The sequence below is a fragment of the Leguminivora glycinivorella genome, chromosome 9 (assembly GCF_023078275.1).
Source record: "Leguminivora glycinivorella isolate SPB_JAAS2020 chromosome 9, LegGlyc_1.1, whole genome shotgun sequence".
Classification (NCBI taxonomy): Eukaryota; Metazoa; Arthropoda; class Insecta; order Lepidoptera; family Tortricidae; genus Leguminivora; species Leguminivora glycinivorella.
Genome location: NC_062979.1, coordinates 23,197,770 through 23,212,687, shown reverse-complemented (window position 1 = coordinate 23,212,687; position 14,918 = coordinate 23,197,770). Strand labels below are relative to the sequence as shown.

The 14,918-nt window shown below is 37.5% G+C and overlaps 2 protein-coding genes across 2 annotated transcripts in view; one reads left to right on the top strand and one right to left on the bottom strand.

The window, feature by feature from the left end:
- The window catches only part of LOC125229781, a 517,609-nt gene that overhangs the window by 316,207 nt on the left and 186,484 nt on the right, over positions 1-14,918 (bottom strand). The gene's annotated exons all lie outside the window — the stretch shown is intronic.
- On the top strand, positions 2,449-7,065 carry LOC125229355. The gene is made up of 5 exons (XM_048134176.1): positions 2,449-2,560; positions 3,610-3,862; positions 4,591-4,803; positions 5,521-5,649; positions 6,915-7,065. Exons 1-5 carry the CDS (start codon positions 2,449-2,451, stop codon positions 7,063-7,065), a joined length of 858 nt encoding a protein of 285 aa, XP_047990133.1.

Genomic DNA, 14,918 nt, shown 5'->3' with positions numbered 1-14,918 from the left:
GCGTTCACCTACACGAGCTTAGAATGTGTGTTCTGAACGCGCCTCTTTCATATAGGTACTTGATCGCCAGTGTCCGAGATGTAATAGGTACGTACCCATGTGAGCTAAGAATTCCACCACCCTTTTCCTTCTGTGTGACGTAAATTGATATTGAGGGACATGTCAATTGTCAATTGTTCATTTCGTTTTTTCCAACCCCTTAATTGCTGACACACTAAAACTTCAGAAGTTTCATTAATCATTATGCTCTACCTAAACCTTATGGGAACACTACAGGCGTAAGTGTATGTATGTATGTAAATAGTTTTTTAACTAAACTTACTTATTTATTAGCTACTTCCCTTACGACTTTACTTATTTATTAGGTACTTCCCTTAAGACCGGTATTTCCCAGAGTCCAGACTAAGATTAGATGGGTACTTGCATTTTTACTACAGCCAATAAAACTTTTAAGTTATCGGTACTACAAAACACTTTTTAAGAATCTCGTATAAACTTTACTGCAGAAACATTACATTACAAAGAATCTTAGGATAATCTGGACGAGTCATAAAAAAAATTCTTAGCCTATTGGAGTGTCCCACTGCTGGGCAAAGGCCTCTCCCCTGTCTCTCTTACTTGTACTGCCAGTTGTTTAAGAAGGCGTTAAGGTCGTCCCGCCATCTTTGCCTGGGTCTACTCCGCCCACGCTTCTTCATCGTCATCCACTTGGTGGCTATATTAGCTCACCTACCCGGGTCCATGCGATACGGCTCAGCCACGACATTGGTGTCTAAGCGCGGCAGCGGTGAGCGGCGGCCGTACATTGGAGCGAGACACAGCGATGGGACTTTTCATTCGCACGTATGGCTGCCGCTCACCGCTGTCGCGCTTAGACCAATGTCGTGGCTGAGCCGATAGACCTGGCCAGCCCAGTCCCATTTAAGCCTGGCGGTTTTTCTGCCAACTTCAGCAATGAGAATCTAAAAGCGAAACTCATCTCACTTAATTAAATCTGTATGATTTTAGTAATACAGTTTGTAGTAATACGAGCAAAGAAATAGTAGTCAATTTGTACAGAACATTAAGTTTTGAAAATCGTCAGCCCAAGCGTCGTCGCAATCGTCAGCGTCAAGTTGCACTATTACAAAAGAATCCATACAAATATTATAAATGGGAAAGATTGTGTGTCTGATTGTTTGTCCGTCTTTCACGGCAAAACGGAGCGGCTAATTGTCGTGATATTTTAAGTGGAGATAGTTGAAGGGATGGAGAGTGAAATAGGCTTCTTTTTGCCTCTTTTTAACCCCCCACTTCCCTAAAATGGGGGGTGGGAGTTTGTATGGAGCATTCCGCAATTTCCGAATTTAACGCAAGCGAAGCCGCGGGAAAAAGCTAGTAATACATAATTTTAAAACTAAGAGGTAAGTAGTACGTTTTCCCTGTCAAAAATAAAAGGGCTGTTTTGCATAAACCTGTTTTCTTCAATTTGCAAATCTGTAGAAAAAAAGTTGTCAAACTTATTGTAGATATTGCCGACGGAATCTTTCCAAAATTGCGAAATTTTTACATAAAAATTTCTTAAACTATCCTCATGTTTGTATGGAGATAGAATCTTTCTATTTCATTAATTATTTATTCCTTATTTGCCAAGAGTGGCACTGAAGCTTTAGTAGTTTCATGTGCTCTGCCTACCCCTTTATGGGATACAGGCGTGACTGTATGTATGTATTTCATTAATTTAAACTTCTTATATTTCATAATATTGTCTTCGGTTACCGCGATAGTTACTCATGAAATAAAACTATGGAAACGGATTAAATCGCGTATAATGAATTTAAAATACATCCCGACGTTTCGAACTCTTTACAGCGTTCGTGGTCAACGGGTGACTGAGGAAAAATTAAAATGTGCAAAAGCTACCCACTTACAAGAAATATTAACGAACCATGACCACAAATAATATAGATTTCTAAGGCAGGTTCACACACTATTAATAAAGCCAGTTATACAATATTCAAAAAATTTTACCATTACTCTGTTAAAAAATACGCTGTAAAGAGTTCGAAACGTCGGGATGTATTTTAAATTCATTATGTACGCGATTTAATCCGTTTCCATAGTTTTATTTCTTATATTTCCTTTGAAATTTTCCTGAAATTCAAAGTATCTTTAAATTGTTTTGGAAACTTTCCGCATCTTGCACATCAGTAGTGTTCATTTTATTTTATTATCCTAGTTTCAAGTAAGTATCAAACCTTTTTATTTTTGTCGCATGGCATATTATTTTTTCTATCTATGGTCAATTGGTCAATGCAGCATGTCAAATCAGTCTTGTCAAAACCCCTTGAACTCTACTCGTATTTTCCATGTGTTTTCAATTTAATGAAATAACCGAGTATTTAATTGCTTTCTATCACCGACCTGTCATTTATCTAACGCATATAACATCCCACTTCAATGCCTAAAATGGAATCTGAAGAGGCTTTGGTAAGGAACAGAAACCCGTCAGAAATAACAGGGTTACTGAAGGCGGATAAAACCAGACTGAAGTGGATATCGTGGTACGTCATCGTACAATGTAAGTATCTCCGTCTGATTTCTAAATAACCTAACCGCAAAATTAAAATTTTGAAAAAACCCCCGCCCGCGACGTAGTAGACCGATTTTCATGAAACATGGCTAAGAACACTCCCGACTGACTCAGCTTTCAGACAAAAAAAAACTAAATCTAAATCGGTTCATCCGTTCGGGAGCTACGATGCCACAGACAAACATACACACAGACAGACAGACAGACAGATAAACAGACAGACAGACAGACAGACACGTCAAACTTATAACACCCCGTCGTTTTTGCGTCGGGGGTTAAAAAAGTAAAGGAAAGTTAAATGAAAAATGACTATTTTTATGACCGTCATATGTACATGTAAATGTTAGGTCTAGACTCTAGAGACATTTTCAATTGGCATCTGTAGGTTTTACCGGTTAATCATAAGATGTACCATACTTCGGCCTTCTAAAGTAACAGATATCGATAAAGTTAGTAAAATTGTGATCATATAACATTATACGTCCTTCTTAGCAATAATTATTTTGCTAAGAATTAGCAATTTCTGCACCCGATTGTACGAATAACCATTTCACGACATTAATTGAATTGAATCAATTCAATCAAATCGTCAATGAGATTACTAGACAGACTGCACATCTGAACTGCTTATCCAATCAGATTGCCTTTTGAAGATTACTATTTGCTGTCTACCGGTTCACTAGGCTGGATATAATAGTCTAGGTTACATCGAATATACCCGTCGTTATAATTGGTTGACGGAGTAAAAAAACAAAACATCGATACAGCACAAGAAAGTAAATAAAAATAATCTTTGCAGCATAAGCAACAGTAAAAAAGTAGTTGTTGCTTTTGTTACCGAAACTATACCTCTACAACACCCTCAAGAAACTGAAACAGGTGAACTGAAATAGGTAGGTTTTGTAGAGGACACTTTACTCCTAGCGATGGTTTGAGTAAATGCTACATCGTCGTTCACGAAAAATAGGCACAATGGTTGTCGACTTGCGAAAAATGCCCAATAAAAAGAACTATTTATAATATTATCCTTTTTCCAGGTATAACAGTGTTCATAGGAGTAGCAACAATCCTCCACTGCTTCTGGAAGCCGAACGATGGCACCTACGAGCTAGAGATCCTCGCCCGCATTATGTATCTGTACGACACCAATGCCTGCGAGAAGACCAGGTCCTTCAGGAAGGTCCAGAATATACTATTCAGCAATAATACCTTTGGGTATAATATTATCCCTATCAAGAATAAACAGGCGGCCGTCAATGTGGTCACTAAGTTATCTGGGCTGACTAGGACGTAAGTATTACAAAAGAAAGCACAAAAACAAGTGAAACGTAAATGTTATACCAAATAGGATACCACTCAGCGTAGACCGTATCTAAGAGACACGGCACTGATTATCAGGGCACTTATAATTAAAACTAAACTTAAACAAAAGCAGGAACAAAATAGAGTAGAAAAGGAACATACAGAACTAATAACAGAGAGAGAAGCAAAATAGGATAATATCAGGAACAATTTCGAGCACAGTATAGTTATAGAGACTTATTATTGGAGAACAGAGAGAGAGAGAGAGAGAGAGAGAGTGGGTACAATGTGCTACTCGTAATTCTAAATGAACTTACTAAGACCGATGAAAGTGGTTGTGCTCTTGTATTGGAGGCAAAACTAAATTTTGGCTTCGCTCCAACTGAGTTGTCTTTACGGTTACTAATATCTATCTATCTATCTATCTATTTAGCCCCTTTTTCTGAATTAAAGTATATTTCTTAATTCAGTGTGCCGTTTGGCAAAGGCCTCCTCTAGCTCTTTCCATAGGGGTCTATCTTGGGCCACTCTTCTCTACTTCGGGTCCACAGTGAGATTGAGTTCGTCTTTCAATCTTGTTCGAGGTTTCTTCTGGCCCCTAGTACAACCTCTAGGGTACTAATACGTTATGATTTTGCTCCATTTATCCTGCTTGTCTCTTAGCATATGCAACTAAGTTGTCTTTACGGTTGTTACACATTTATTACTTCTTACAGATACATGAAATTCAGTCTCGGCCTCCACGTTTTCTGGTTCGTCTCTGCTATCCTCCTGCATGCTCTGATCAATGTCCGCAACATGAAGGTGATGAAGATCGTCCTTAAGACCTTCCGTTTCGTCACCATGACCGTCGTCGTATTTGACGTCTGCATGGCGATTGTGTATATCGCGGATATTCAGCAGAGCTTGACGAAAGCTATGATTATAAGGTAAATTTATTTATTGTTTTTTTTCTGTTTCATGAAAAGGCACGAATGTAACCCATAAACTGAAATGATGTTAACAAAGAAAAATTAGTAACATATAAAAATGCTGTACCCAAATTTATGAATTCAGCCTAAGCTACATTTTCAACGACTTAAACAGATTGTCATGTTGGGACCGGAGGACCGAAATGAAACGAGTCACTGAGTGGTTGTCGGTTAAAAATATGACATGGCAACCCGGCTAGGATTCGAACCTGGAATCTTCTGATACTTAGAATACTTAGTCAGGGACTGTCGTTAGAAACGTCATAATGGTGGTCAAAATAGATAAACTTGCAAGTTGACAAATTATTATCGGAGGCTTTTCCACTTTAAAAAACGTTTATCAGTATCAGGCTTGTGCACGCTCATATTGAGCGTGCAGCGGAGCGAGGCGGCATTTCAAATAACTGTAGTTTGCACAAATAAGACGTGCCCTAAGTCGACGCTGGCGCTGCATAGGGTGGACGCTCCGTTCAGGCGTGTGTGCGTAGCCGAATGCACAAACGCTCACGAAACGCTCACGATAATATTTCTTTCGTAGCTATCTATCTCCATCGCTCTTGCGTATTAGACTACCTTTCTGCGGCGTTTCGGTGGCGTTACGCGTCACAGAAATGCCATTCGGCTACGGAACCGGACACTCTCTACGTATTAAAAGTGTTGTTTCTCTATAACTAGATATAGCGGCTGGGGCATGACTCCCAGCCAGATCATGAACCCGGACAGCTTCGGAGGCTGGGTACCGATCATGGCGTCTGCCTTGTGGCTGCGGGGCGGGATTTTCTTCATCAACCTTTATCTCGTCAGGTTAGTGTATCTGTATACCCATAAAGATTCCGTTTCACATTTTTGTAACTAGGATTCCTGATTACTCGACTCATTTGACCCCTTGAATTTTAATAATTCTGGAACCTTTTGAGTATTCTTGATCGGATTTTCTTTATAAACCATAAATGTAGGTAAAATAAAGAAGTAAATTAGAAACATTTAAGAAAATAAAATTACTTTACATACAAAAGTGCTATACAATTTGGAGCTCCAAGTAGGCAAAACGAATCAGCCTAAAGTTCCGAGAGACCAAGATGTATGGACAAGCCAAGGTTGTATAGATGTGGAAGTACGGAATGACAGTTTTGCGCAGTGGTCATGACTTTTAACCGACACAAATAATTGCCCTTACCTGGATCAGGTGGATTCAAACCCAGGACCTTTGGCTTAGCAAGAAAAGTCACTATCCGACCGTATCTTTCTTTTATGCCACTTTTTAGGGTTCCGTAGTCAACTAGGAACCCTTATAGTTTCGCCATGTCTGTCCGTCCGTCCGTCCGTCCGTCCGTCCGCCGATAATCTCAGTAACCGTTAGCACTAGAAAGCTGAAATTTGGTACCAATACGTATATCAATCACGCCAACAAAGTGCAGAAATAAAAAATGGAAAAAAATGTTTTATTAGGGTACCCCCCCTACATGTAAAGTGGGGGCTGATATTTTTTTCATTCCAACCCCAACGTGTGATATATTATTGGATAGGTATTTAAAAATTAATAAGGGTTTACTAAAATCGTTTTTTGATAATATTGATATTTTCGGAAATAATCGCTCCTAAAGGAAAAAAAAGTGCGTCCCCCCCCTCTAACTTTTGAACCATATGTTTAAAAAATATGAAAAAAATCACAAAAGTAGAACTTTATAAAGACTTTCTAGGAAAATTGTTTTTAACTTGATAGGTTCAGTAGTTTTTGAAAAAAATACGGAAAACTACGGAACCCTACACTGAGCGTGGCCCGACACGCTCTTGGCCGGTTTTTTTTTTTAAATGTGATATTTTTGATAAATTTTGTTATTTCTACTCATAGTAGGTAAAAAAATTATTTGTCACATATAATTACCATTTTCCATACATTTTGTATGGGGTAATATGGACATTTTGGGACACTATTTGTCTCCTATTGAGATAGAAAGTGCTCCCTATAAATATCAAAATCAAAAATAACAAAAAACGAAACGTTCCCACAAAGTCAAACCTGTGGTCAAACCTATCTCTTGTTTATGATAGAAATCTTTTGTCTTCAGATTCGTGAAGTTAATGATACAAAAGATCCGCGGCAAGGAGGTGAAGAGCCGCATCAGCAAGCTCTGTAACGTGCCCTTCCCCGAGGCCACCAGCCAGAGAGAGGACGGGGGCGCCTTGTACTACAGGGCTGGCCAGTACCACAAGTTCTAAACTCTAACCAGGTCGGACATTGTCTGGGGATTCCGGCTCTCATTGCTACGTAGCAATTATTTGTTGTTGTTAGTCCTAAGGCAAGCCAGAGGTGCAAAAAGCCTTCTAAAGCTCGCGCCACGCTTTCCCATCTTCAGCGACCCTCATGGCCTCGCTCCAGCTCAAACCACTCGTAACTCATTTTCGACGGACCGCATCCATGAGTGAACAGGGCGCCTGGGGCCTCAACTTGCATTTTGAGGTTATTTGGGTTGACAGAACTTGTCCCTTTGCGTGCGCTGTCACAGATTAGAAGCCGAAAAGTACGATGGTGTGGTACAGGGATGACTATTTGTGTCATGACTTCAACAACCAATAACCATTGCCTAACAACTCCTGGAAAGCACAAAGGCGGGGGATTACCACAAAGTTTAACCGACACTGTATGAAAGCGGGAGTGGCCATACTGAACGATAGTACCCGATATCTTTGTTACTGTCGTTACACCAAAAGTCTGATAACAGATTCGTGGATGGCGCTACTAACTAATCTTAAATTGTTTGGTGCCAAATCTTATTTAAAAAACCTCACAGAGAGTTAAGAGAGGGTTTCTGCAGAAGTGAAAGAGATGTCATGGTTTAACGACTGGTGTATTTTAGTTGGTTGTGATCCTACCAATTAAGTTACATTCTAAATGAATCCATTTATTTCAATGCAAAATGTTAGGTACATTCATGCCTGTGCTTGGTTTTATTTAAATATTTTAAGAAAGAAGTAAATGTTTATTTTACAAAGTTAATTAAGCTTACTTAACAATGAAATAATAAATATCTGTTTGTATAAAAAAACTCATTTATGTTTTAATCAAAATTTTTTTGGACCTTAAAAGCATTTTTCGTTGACGCTTCTTCACAAAAGAGTTTACAAAGTGTTGTCACCAAACTGAATAGTTACAATAAACATTCACTTTTCCACACATTCGTTATTTCCCCCCTGTCAACACAACAGCAAACTATATTCCCGAACTAAAATTTAGGCCATGTCCATCAAACATTGTTCGCTTACAACGTCTCCTCTCATCGCCCCGACAATTTATAATCGAATGTCACTCCACACGCAAACTTATCGATACACCGAACAGCGTACGTAGCCAACTGCACAAACGCTTACGATAATATCTCGATAACGAGCTACGTAAACATCAATACTGAGAGCTCTGCGAATTTTAAATTAAAGAAAAGTGAAATTGCGCCCTAATTTGTGATTTTCTACTACCAAGATGTGACAAAGACCTTACCTGTACATTGGAATCCAATAAGGAAGAAACTATCAAGTATAAACACTGAACTGGATTACGGTGAGCTTAAAATACTTTTCACCGTTGACTTTTGAATTGTAAACAATCGTAAAACAAAGGAAATCATTTACATACATTCCAAAAAGCTAACGGTACAATTTAACCTAACCAACAACTGATTGGAAGGCACGAAGTGACAGCTGACATAAAAGCAATTCTACCACCCTATAAAAATAAATTTGTGTTGCCAGCCACGAAACGAAATTAAATTACAATTACTTAACTATAACGCCATCTTGTGAGTTATACGCAAACTTGAATGAAGAGTCGATACGAATACGAAAGTTATACGCATCGCTAGTACTAGGCGCATTGATCGAAAATCGCTAGATGTCACTTGTTTGTCGGAAAGTAAGTACCAATATGTCGACTAAACAAAGCAAAACAAAAACGCGCTCAAAATGCACCACATGCCAGAAGACGTTTGAAATTACAACCACCAACACAGGAACAAAAAAGTCACAGTTAATGACAAAAGATATACCTCATACGACTAGCTGGAAATGCTCTGTATGCGTAAATTCTGAGTCCAAAAACAAAATTGAATTAACGCTGGCGCCTAGTTGTAGCTCGCTAGAGGCGAACAAGTCACATAGCAATAAAACTTCAGAATGCGACAACATAACAAGACGCAAAAAACCTGTGCTGCCACCACCCTCTCAGCAGGAAGAACTAGAAACTAGTGCCACACATTTTGACTCGAGTATCCATAATTCAACGTTAGATGGCGACACTCATCGCAGCTTACCGAATATTTCCATAATGGAAAACGTAATGATAATCGACCTGAAGCATGAAGTAAGTAACTTATCGGTGCAATTATCAAGCGCCCATGAGGAAATTGATAAGTTAAATTCCGAGATCATAACTCTTAAAAAAACATTAGATGATCAACAGAAAAAAATCGACATGTATAAGAAAATAATGACTGAAAATGTACCTCGCGTGATGACCCCTCAAAAACATAATTATAGCAGCCGTAAATCTTCTCTTATACATGAAAATTCGCTAAAAATATCTTCACCCTGTAAAATACCTAACAAGGATCAAGACTGTCAGTCAACTCCAGTGAAAAGTCAGACAGTTGAACCTGAACTTCAATCAAAACTAACTAACGCCTCCACGGATCCATTGGAAAACTCTCACTCAATATTTCAAGAGGGGAAAACAAATACAGTAAATAGAACCCAAGAAGAACAGAAAATTGACCAATCTATTGCAAGCACGGAGGAAGTGAATGCTCTAAGACCCCCACAACGCGACGGGAAAATGCACATAGTAGGAGATCAAGAAGCGAGAAATCTAGCGTCGACACTACTGCGTCTCCGAGAAAAATACATAAATCCTAAACAATACATCATTTCGAGTAATACCTACCCCTATGCGACGCTTGATTATATACTACAACAATCTGGTATCACAGAACATAGTTTTGGAAAGAATGACTGGATTGTTTTATGCTTAGGTTCTAATGAGTACAATCCAACGAAGTTCCTAGCTGAACTGGCAGTGATTTTAACAAAATTAAGTGTACCTAAAATAATTTTAACTAGTGTAGTAAATAACCCTTATTTGAATGAAAATAAATTAAATTATAAAATAGCTGCTCTTGCGAAAATATTTTCAAATTGCACATATGTAGACATCAATGTTAGAAATAACTATTACAATCGTCAGGATAATTTGAGCCAACGCTCTACCATGATAAACAAGACAATAGATAATCTTGACTACTCAGAGAACTATCTCATAAATGGTTTGCCTAATAATCATGACCATCAACTAAAACATGTCATGAAAAAATGTAGAGAAAATTCAAAGCGAGTAAAACGAGATTTTAAGAATAAAAACATTAAATCTGTCAATAAAATAACCAATTATTTTAAAAAAATGGATAAAAAGCATGAGGAGATAGACCCCCCTGCCTCTCTAAATAGTAGCATGGATAACGAAAAAAACATGTGTAAGGATTTTTTTCGTATATAGCGAACTATCAATATTACACCAAAATATTAGTGGACTAATTACTAAATCAGATACTCTAGCTGTTCAAGTCGAAGAACTAGATGACACCCGTAGGGTAGATGTACTATGTATCTCTGAGCACAACATGAAACCAGGCGATGAGGCAAACTTAAATGTCCCAAATTATATTTTAGCCGCAAACTTCTCAAGAAATGTCCGTAAAGGTGGCTCCTGCATTTTAGTTCATAAAATGCATTCATTTAAACAGCTCTCGAGTATCGCATCACTTAGTATTCCAGGAGTTGTAGAATGCTGCGCCATTGAGCTCACCAAGCACCAAACTGTAGTTATTTCCATATACCGTATTCCGAACATGACCACAAATGCAGTACAAACATTTTTTAGTATATTAAGTGATATCTGTGAACAATTTTGTTACAGTAAGAAAAAAGTTATAATAACCGGAGATTTTAACATAGATACTCTTAAGAAAACTACTACAGCAAAAGATTTTAAGTACCTATTGACTAGCTATAATATGAAAATAGGAATACACAAACCAACTCGACCAGTTAGTAACACTTGCATAGACAACTTTTTGTATAACATGCGAGGCGGAAAGTTTAAAATCCTCGAATTAGCACTTTCAGACCACATGGCCATATTAATGAAATTTCCTGTAAAGAAAACATGTATTCTAACTCACTGGTTCATAGAGAAAAGAGATTATGCAGAGGATAACATAGTTAAATTTATAAAGTATCTGGAACACCTTAGTTTTAATAGTACATATATGGCTAATAATCCAAATGATGCATACGACTCTTTCATTAGTGATTTTCTGCTTTTATATGACATGTGTTTTCCTGTGAAACGAGTAAAAGTTACACTACTTAAAAAACCGAAGTGGATAACCAGAGGTATACGTACCGGTTGCAAGCGTAAAAGGCAACTTCTTTGGAATTACCGGAAGTCTACTAGTGTCAAAGATAAACATATATACAAAGAATACTCAAAACGACTCAAAAAAATTATTAAACTGACACAAAAGGCCCAAAATGACTATAACATAAAACATTCGTCGAATAAGGTAAAGGCGGCGTGGAAAATTATAAATAACGCAAAAACCAATCTGCCAAAGGAAAATATACCAAAATTACATGTTGAAGGCGCCGTGATAGAAAATCCTAAAATGATCGCTCAGGAGTTTAATAACTACTTCATAGATGTGGTAGAACGCAACTTAGCGAACAAATTTGACAGCTCTGACACTGTCATACCACATACAAATGGGAATAGTAGTTCGGTACCGCTCGGAACTATCACTGGGAGTAGTTTAATATGTAATACTATGTCCTCTATTTTTATGTCTCCAACAACCCCAACTGAGATTTTTAATATTATACACTCATTGAAAAATACAAACAGCGTAGGATACGATGGCATAAGCACAAAAATACTTAAACGAGTTTCTCACATAGTTGCCCCTGTTCTTAGCTACATCACAAATATGTGTATAGAATATGGTGTTTTTCCTGAAAAGTTAAAGACTTCAGTAATTAAACCTATACACAAGAAGCATAGTAAATATGATACTAAAAACTATAGGCCAATAGCACTTATACCAATAATTTCAAAAGTTATCGAAAAGGTTATTTACAACAACTTGTACAACTACTTTGAGAGCAACAATCTATTCGCTAATGAACAGAAAGGTTTTCGTAAAAATAAGAACATCAACATGGCTATTTATGAGCTGTTAACGAAGGTGCTTGCTAACGTGGATAAACGGCTCCCAGTGTCAGCCATCTATATGGACATGACAAAAGCCTTTGATTTTGTCAGACACGATATACTTCTAGATAAACTCTGCAAGTATGGTATCAGGGGAAATGTTTTAGAGTTAATAAGATCTTACCTTAGTAACAGGAAACAAAAGACACAAATAAATCATATCGATCTTAAATCAAAGGTAGAGACTATTTATTCGTCATGTCTTCGAGACATCAGGTACGGCGTCCCCCAAGGGAGTATTTTAGGTCCCCTTTTATTTATAATATATATCAATGACCTCCCGCGAGTAACAACGCATCCAACAATTTTATTTGCAGATGACAGTACAATTATTTTCTCTGATAGTCCACCAGATACTATAGAATCTGATATCAATACAACTTTAGAGTCCACTATCGAATGGCTTGACAGAAATAACCTTCATATTAACCTGGACAAAACATATATAATGAATTTCAAACAGAGATGTAAAAATCTATTGGTTCCAGTAGCAAAATTTAACAACTACATAATCTCAGAAACGGACCATACAAAATTTCTCGGTTTAACATTAGACAATAATCTTTCCTGGAAACTTCAAACCGAAAATGTCTGCAAAAAGTTGAGCCAATATTCGTACACTTTGTTTATGCTGCGTAAAATAGTGAATCAATCAACAGCTTTGACAGCTTATCATGCATACGTTTCCTCAACGCTCAGATATGGCGTTATTTTTTGGGGAAACTCTACTAATCGTGAACTCGTATTTCGAGCACAGAAAAGGTGTTTACGATCTTTGTGCGGACTACAATATTTAGAACCATGTAAACCCTTCTTTACTGATTTGAAAATTCTTACATTTCCTTGCCTATACATATTCGAAATCGCTTTATTTGTTAAAAGTAATCCACACCTCTTCAAATATTTCTCTAGTGAGAGACGATGTGATAAAGTGATAGGTATGCCATCAAAGACCAAATTACTTTCAAAAAGTATTATAGGAATGGCACCAAAAATTTTCAACAAATTACCAAAGACAATTCGAGGTAAAGAGGGTCTGAATGAATTTAAACAAGCTTTGAAAATGTACCTGATAGAAAAAGCCTACTATTCGATCAATGAATTTATTAATGAATGTAATGAATGATTGCACAATCTTATGTCTCTATTGTTATTATTATTTTATTTTCAATTTAAATACTGTTATTGCTTGACATGATTATATAAAGTTACTTTTGATATTTCCAATTTGTTTATTAGTCAGTTTAGTTTAATTTTATGCATGTAAATGTGTTTAGCATAAGTATTTTTTATATCGTACGCCGAAAGGCACACCATGGTCGGACTTATAATGTAAACTGACACCTATTGTAATATATGTAACCCATGATGACGAAATAAATGAATTGAATTGAATTGAATCTCTTTCGTAGCTATCTATCTCTATCGCTCTTGCGTATTGGCGCGACAGAGTAAGACTGCATTTCTGTCTGGCGTCGACGATTGCCATTCGGCTGCGCCGGCTGTCACGATAGAATTAAAAAAGTTATATCGAACCCGTTCTACCAGTTCCATTTTCAAACTTATACAAACAGCAATAGAACTAAATTTGAAATCGGAACGTGGCATCGTAGCTAGCTATGTTACTGGCCAGTTACAACGTTGAATATGTCATCGAATCGAGCACTAATCATCGCCATAACACGTTTAATCGAGTTGTCGAACGGAATAATCGATTAGGCCATTAGGTTACAATATTGTACTCCTAGATAAAGTTTAAAGTGGGATACGTATGAAAAGGTCGTCAATTTATAGTAGCTTCTTCTTAAAAGCCTGGGGTATGCTTTGGCAACTACAACTAATCGCAAAATTTGGCGTAGACACTAGTTTTTATGAAAGCAATTGCCACAATACCTTTCAACTCAGATGGAAACCAGAAACTATAACTATTGGCAATAGTTAGTGGCAATCCACACTCAGGCGACGCATGTCTTAAAACGCGGAACGGATGTCAGCGCCGCGTCGCTTGAGTGTAATTTAAACGTCTCTTCAGTACATTTTGTATAGGAAGGACACAAGGGACGTACGTTTAAAGGGGTCAGCGCTGATCTTCCGGTGAGACCAGACTCGTACTTAAAAATAATCATACAAAATTATACCTCTGCAGACCGAGGAAAAGTCAATAAAACAGTTTACCATTTCCGGAACATTAGTCAATGAATCCCCGGAACTTATCAAAATAAATGCCAAGAGAAATATAAAAAATAATTCATATTTCCAAAAGAAGAAACGGACAATTTCTCAACGTTTTGCTAACGCGAAACGGAATGAGCATTCCGTTTATAGAAAATTCAATTTAAGCAGAAAAGACGCCATTTCGTCTTTCATTATCGCAGGGGGGACATTCATTTGAGACTCACGTTAACGCCAAGTGCTGGGCGAAAAAGAATATCCGTAGGAAGAAAAAATAACAAAATAATTACATATTTGAGAAATGTTTTTCGTTGCGCTTTAGAACAAAGAAGTGGAAAGTGCAGTCTCCGGCAATAACTCTAATGGCTTTAGGTATATAAGACCAGCTTTTGCCCGCAAAATTGCGGAATTCTCCATACAAGCTTCTACCCCCCATTTTAGAGAAGTGGAGGGTTAGAAAGAGACAAAAAGTAGCCTATGTCACTCTACATTCCTTCATATATCTCTACTTAAAAAATCGCGTCAATTCGTCGCTCCGTTATTCCTTGAAAGACACACACACTTGCCCATTTATAATATTAGTATG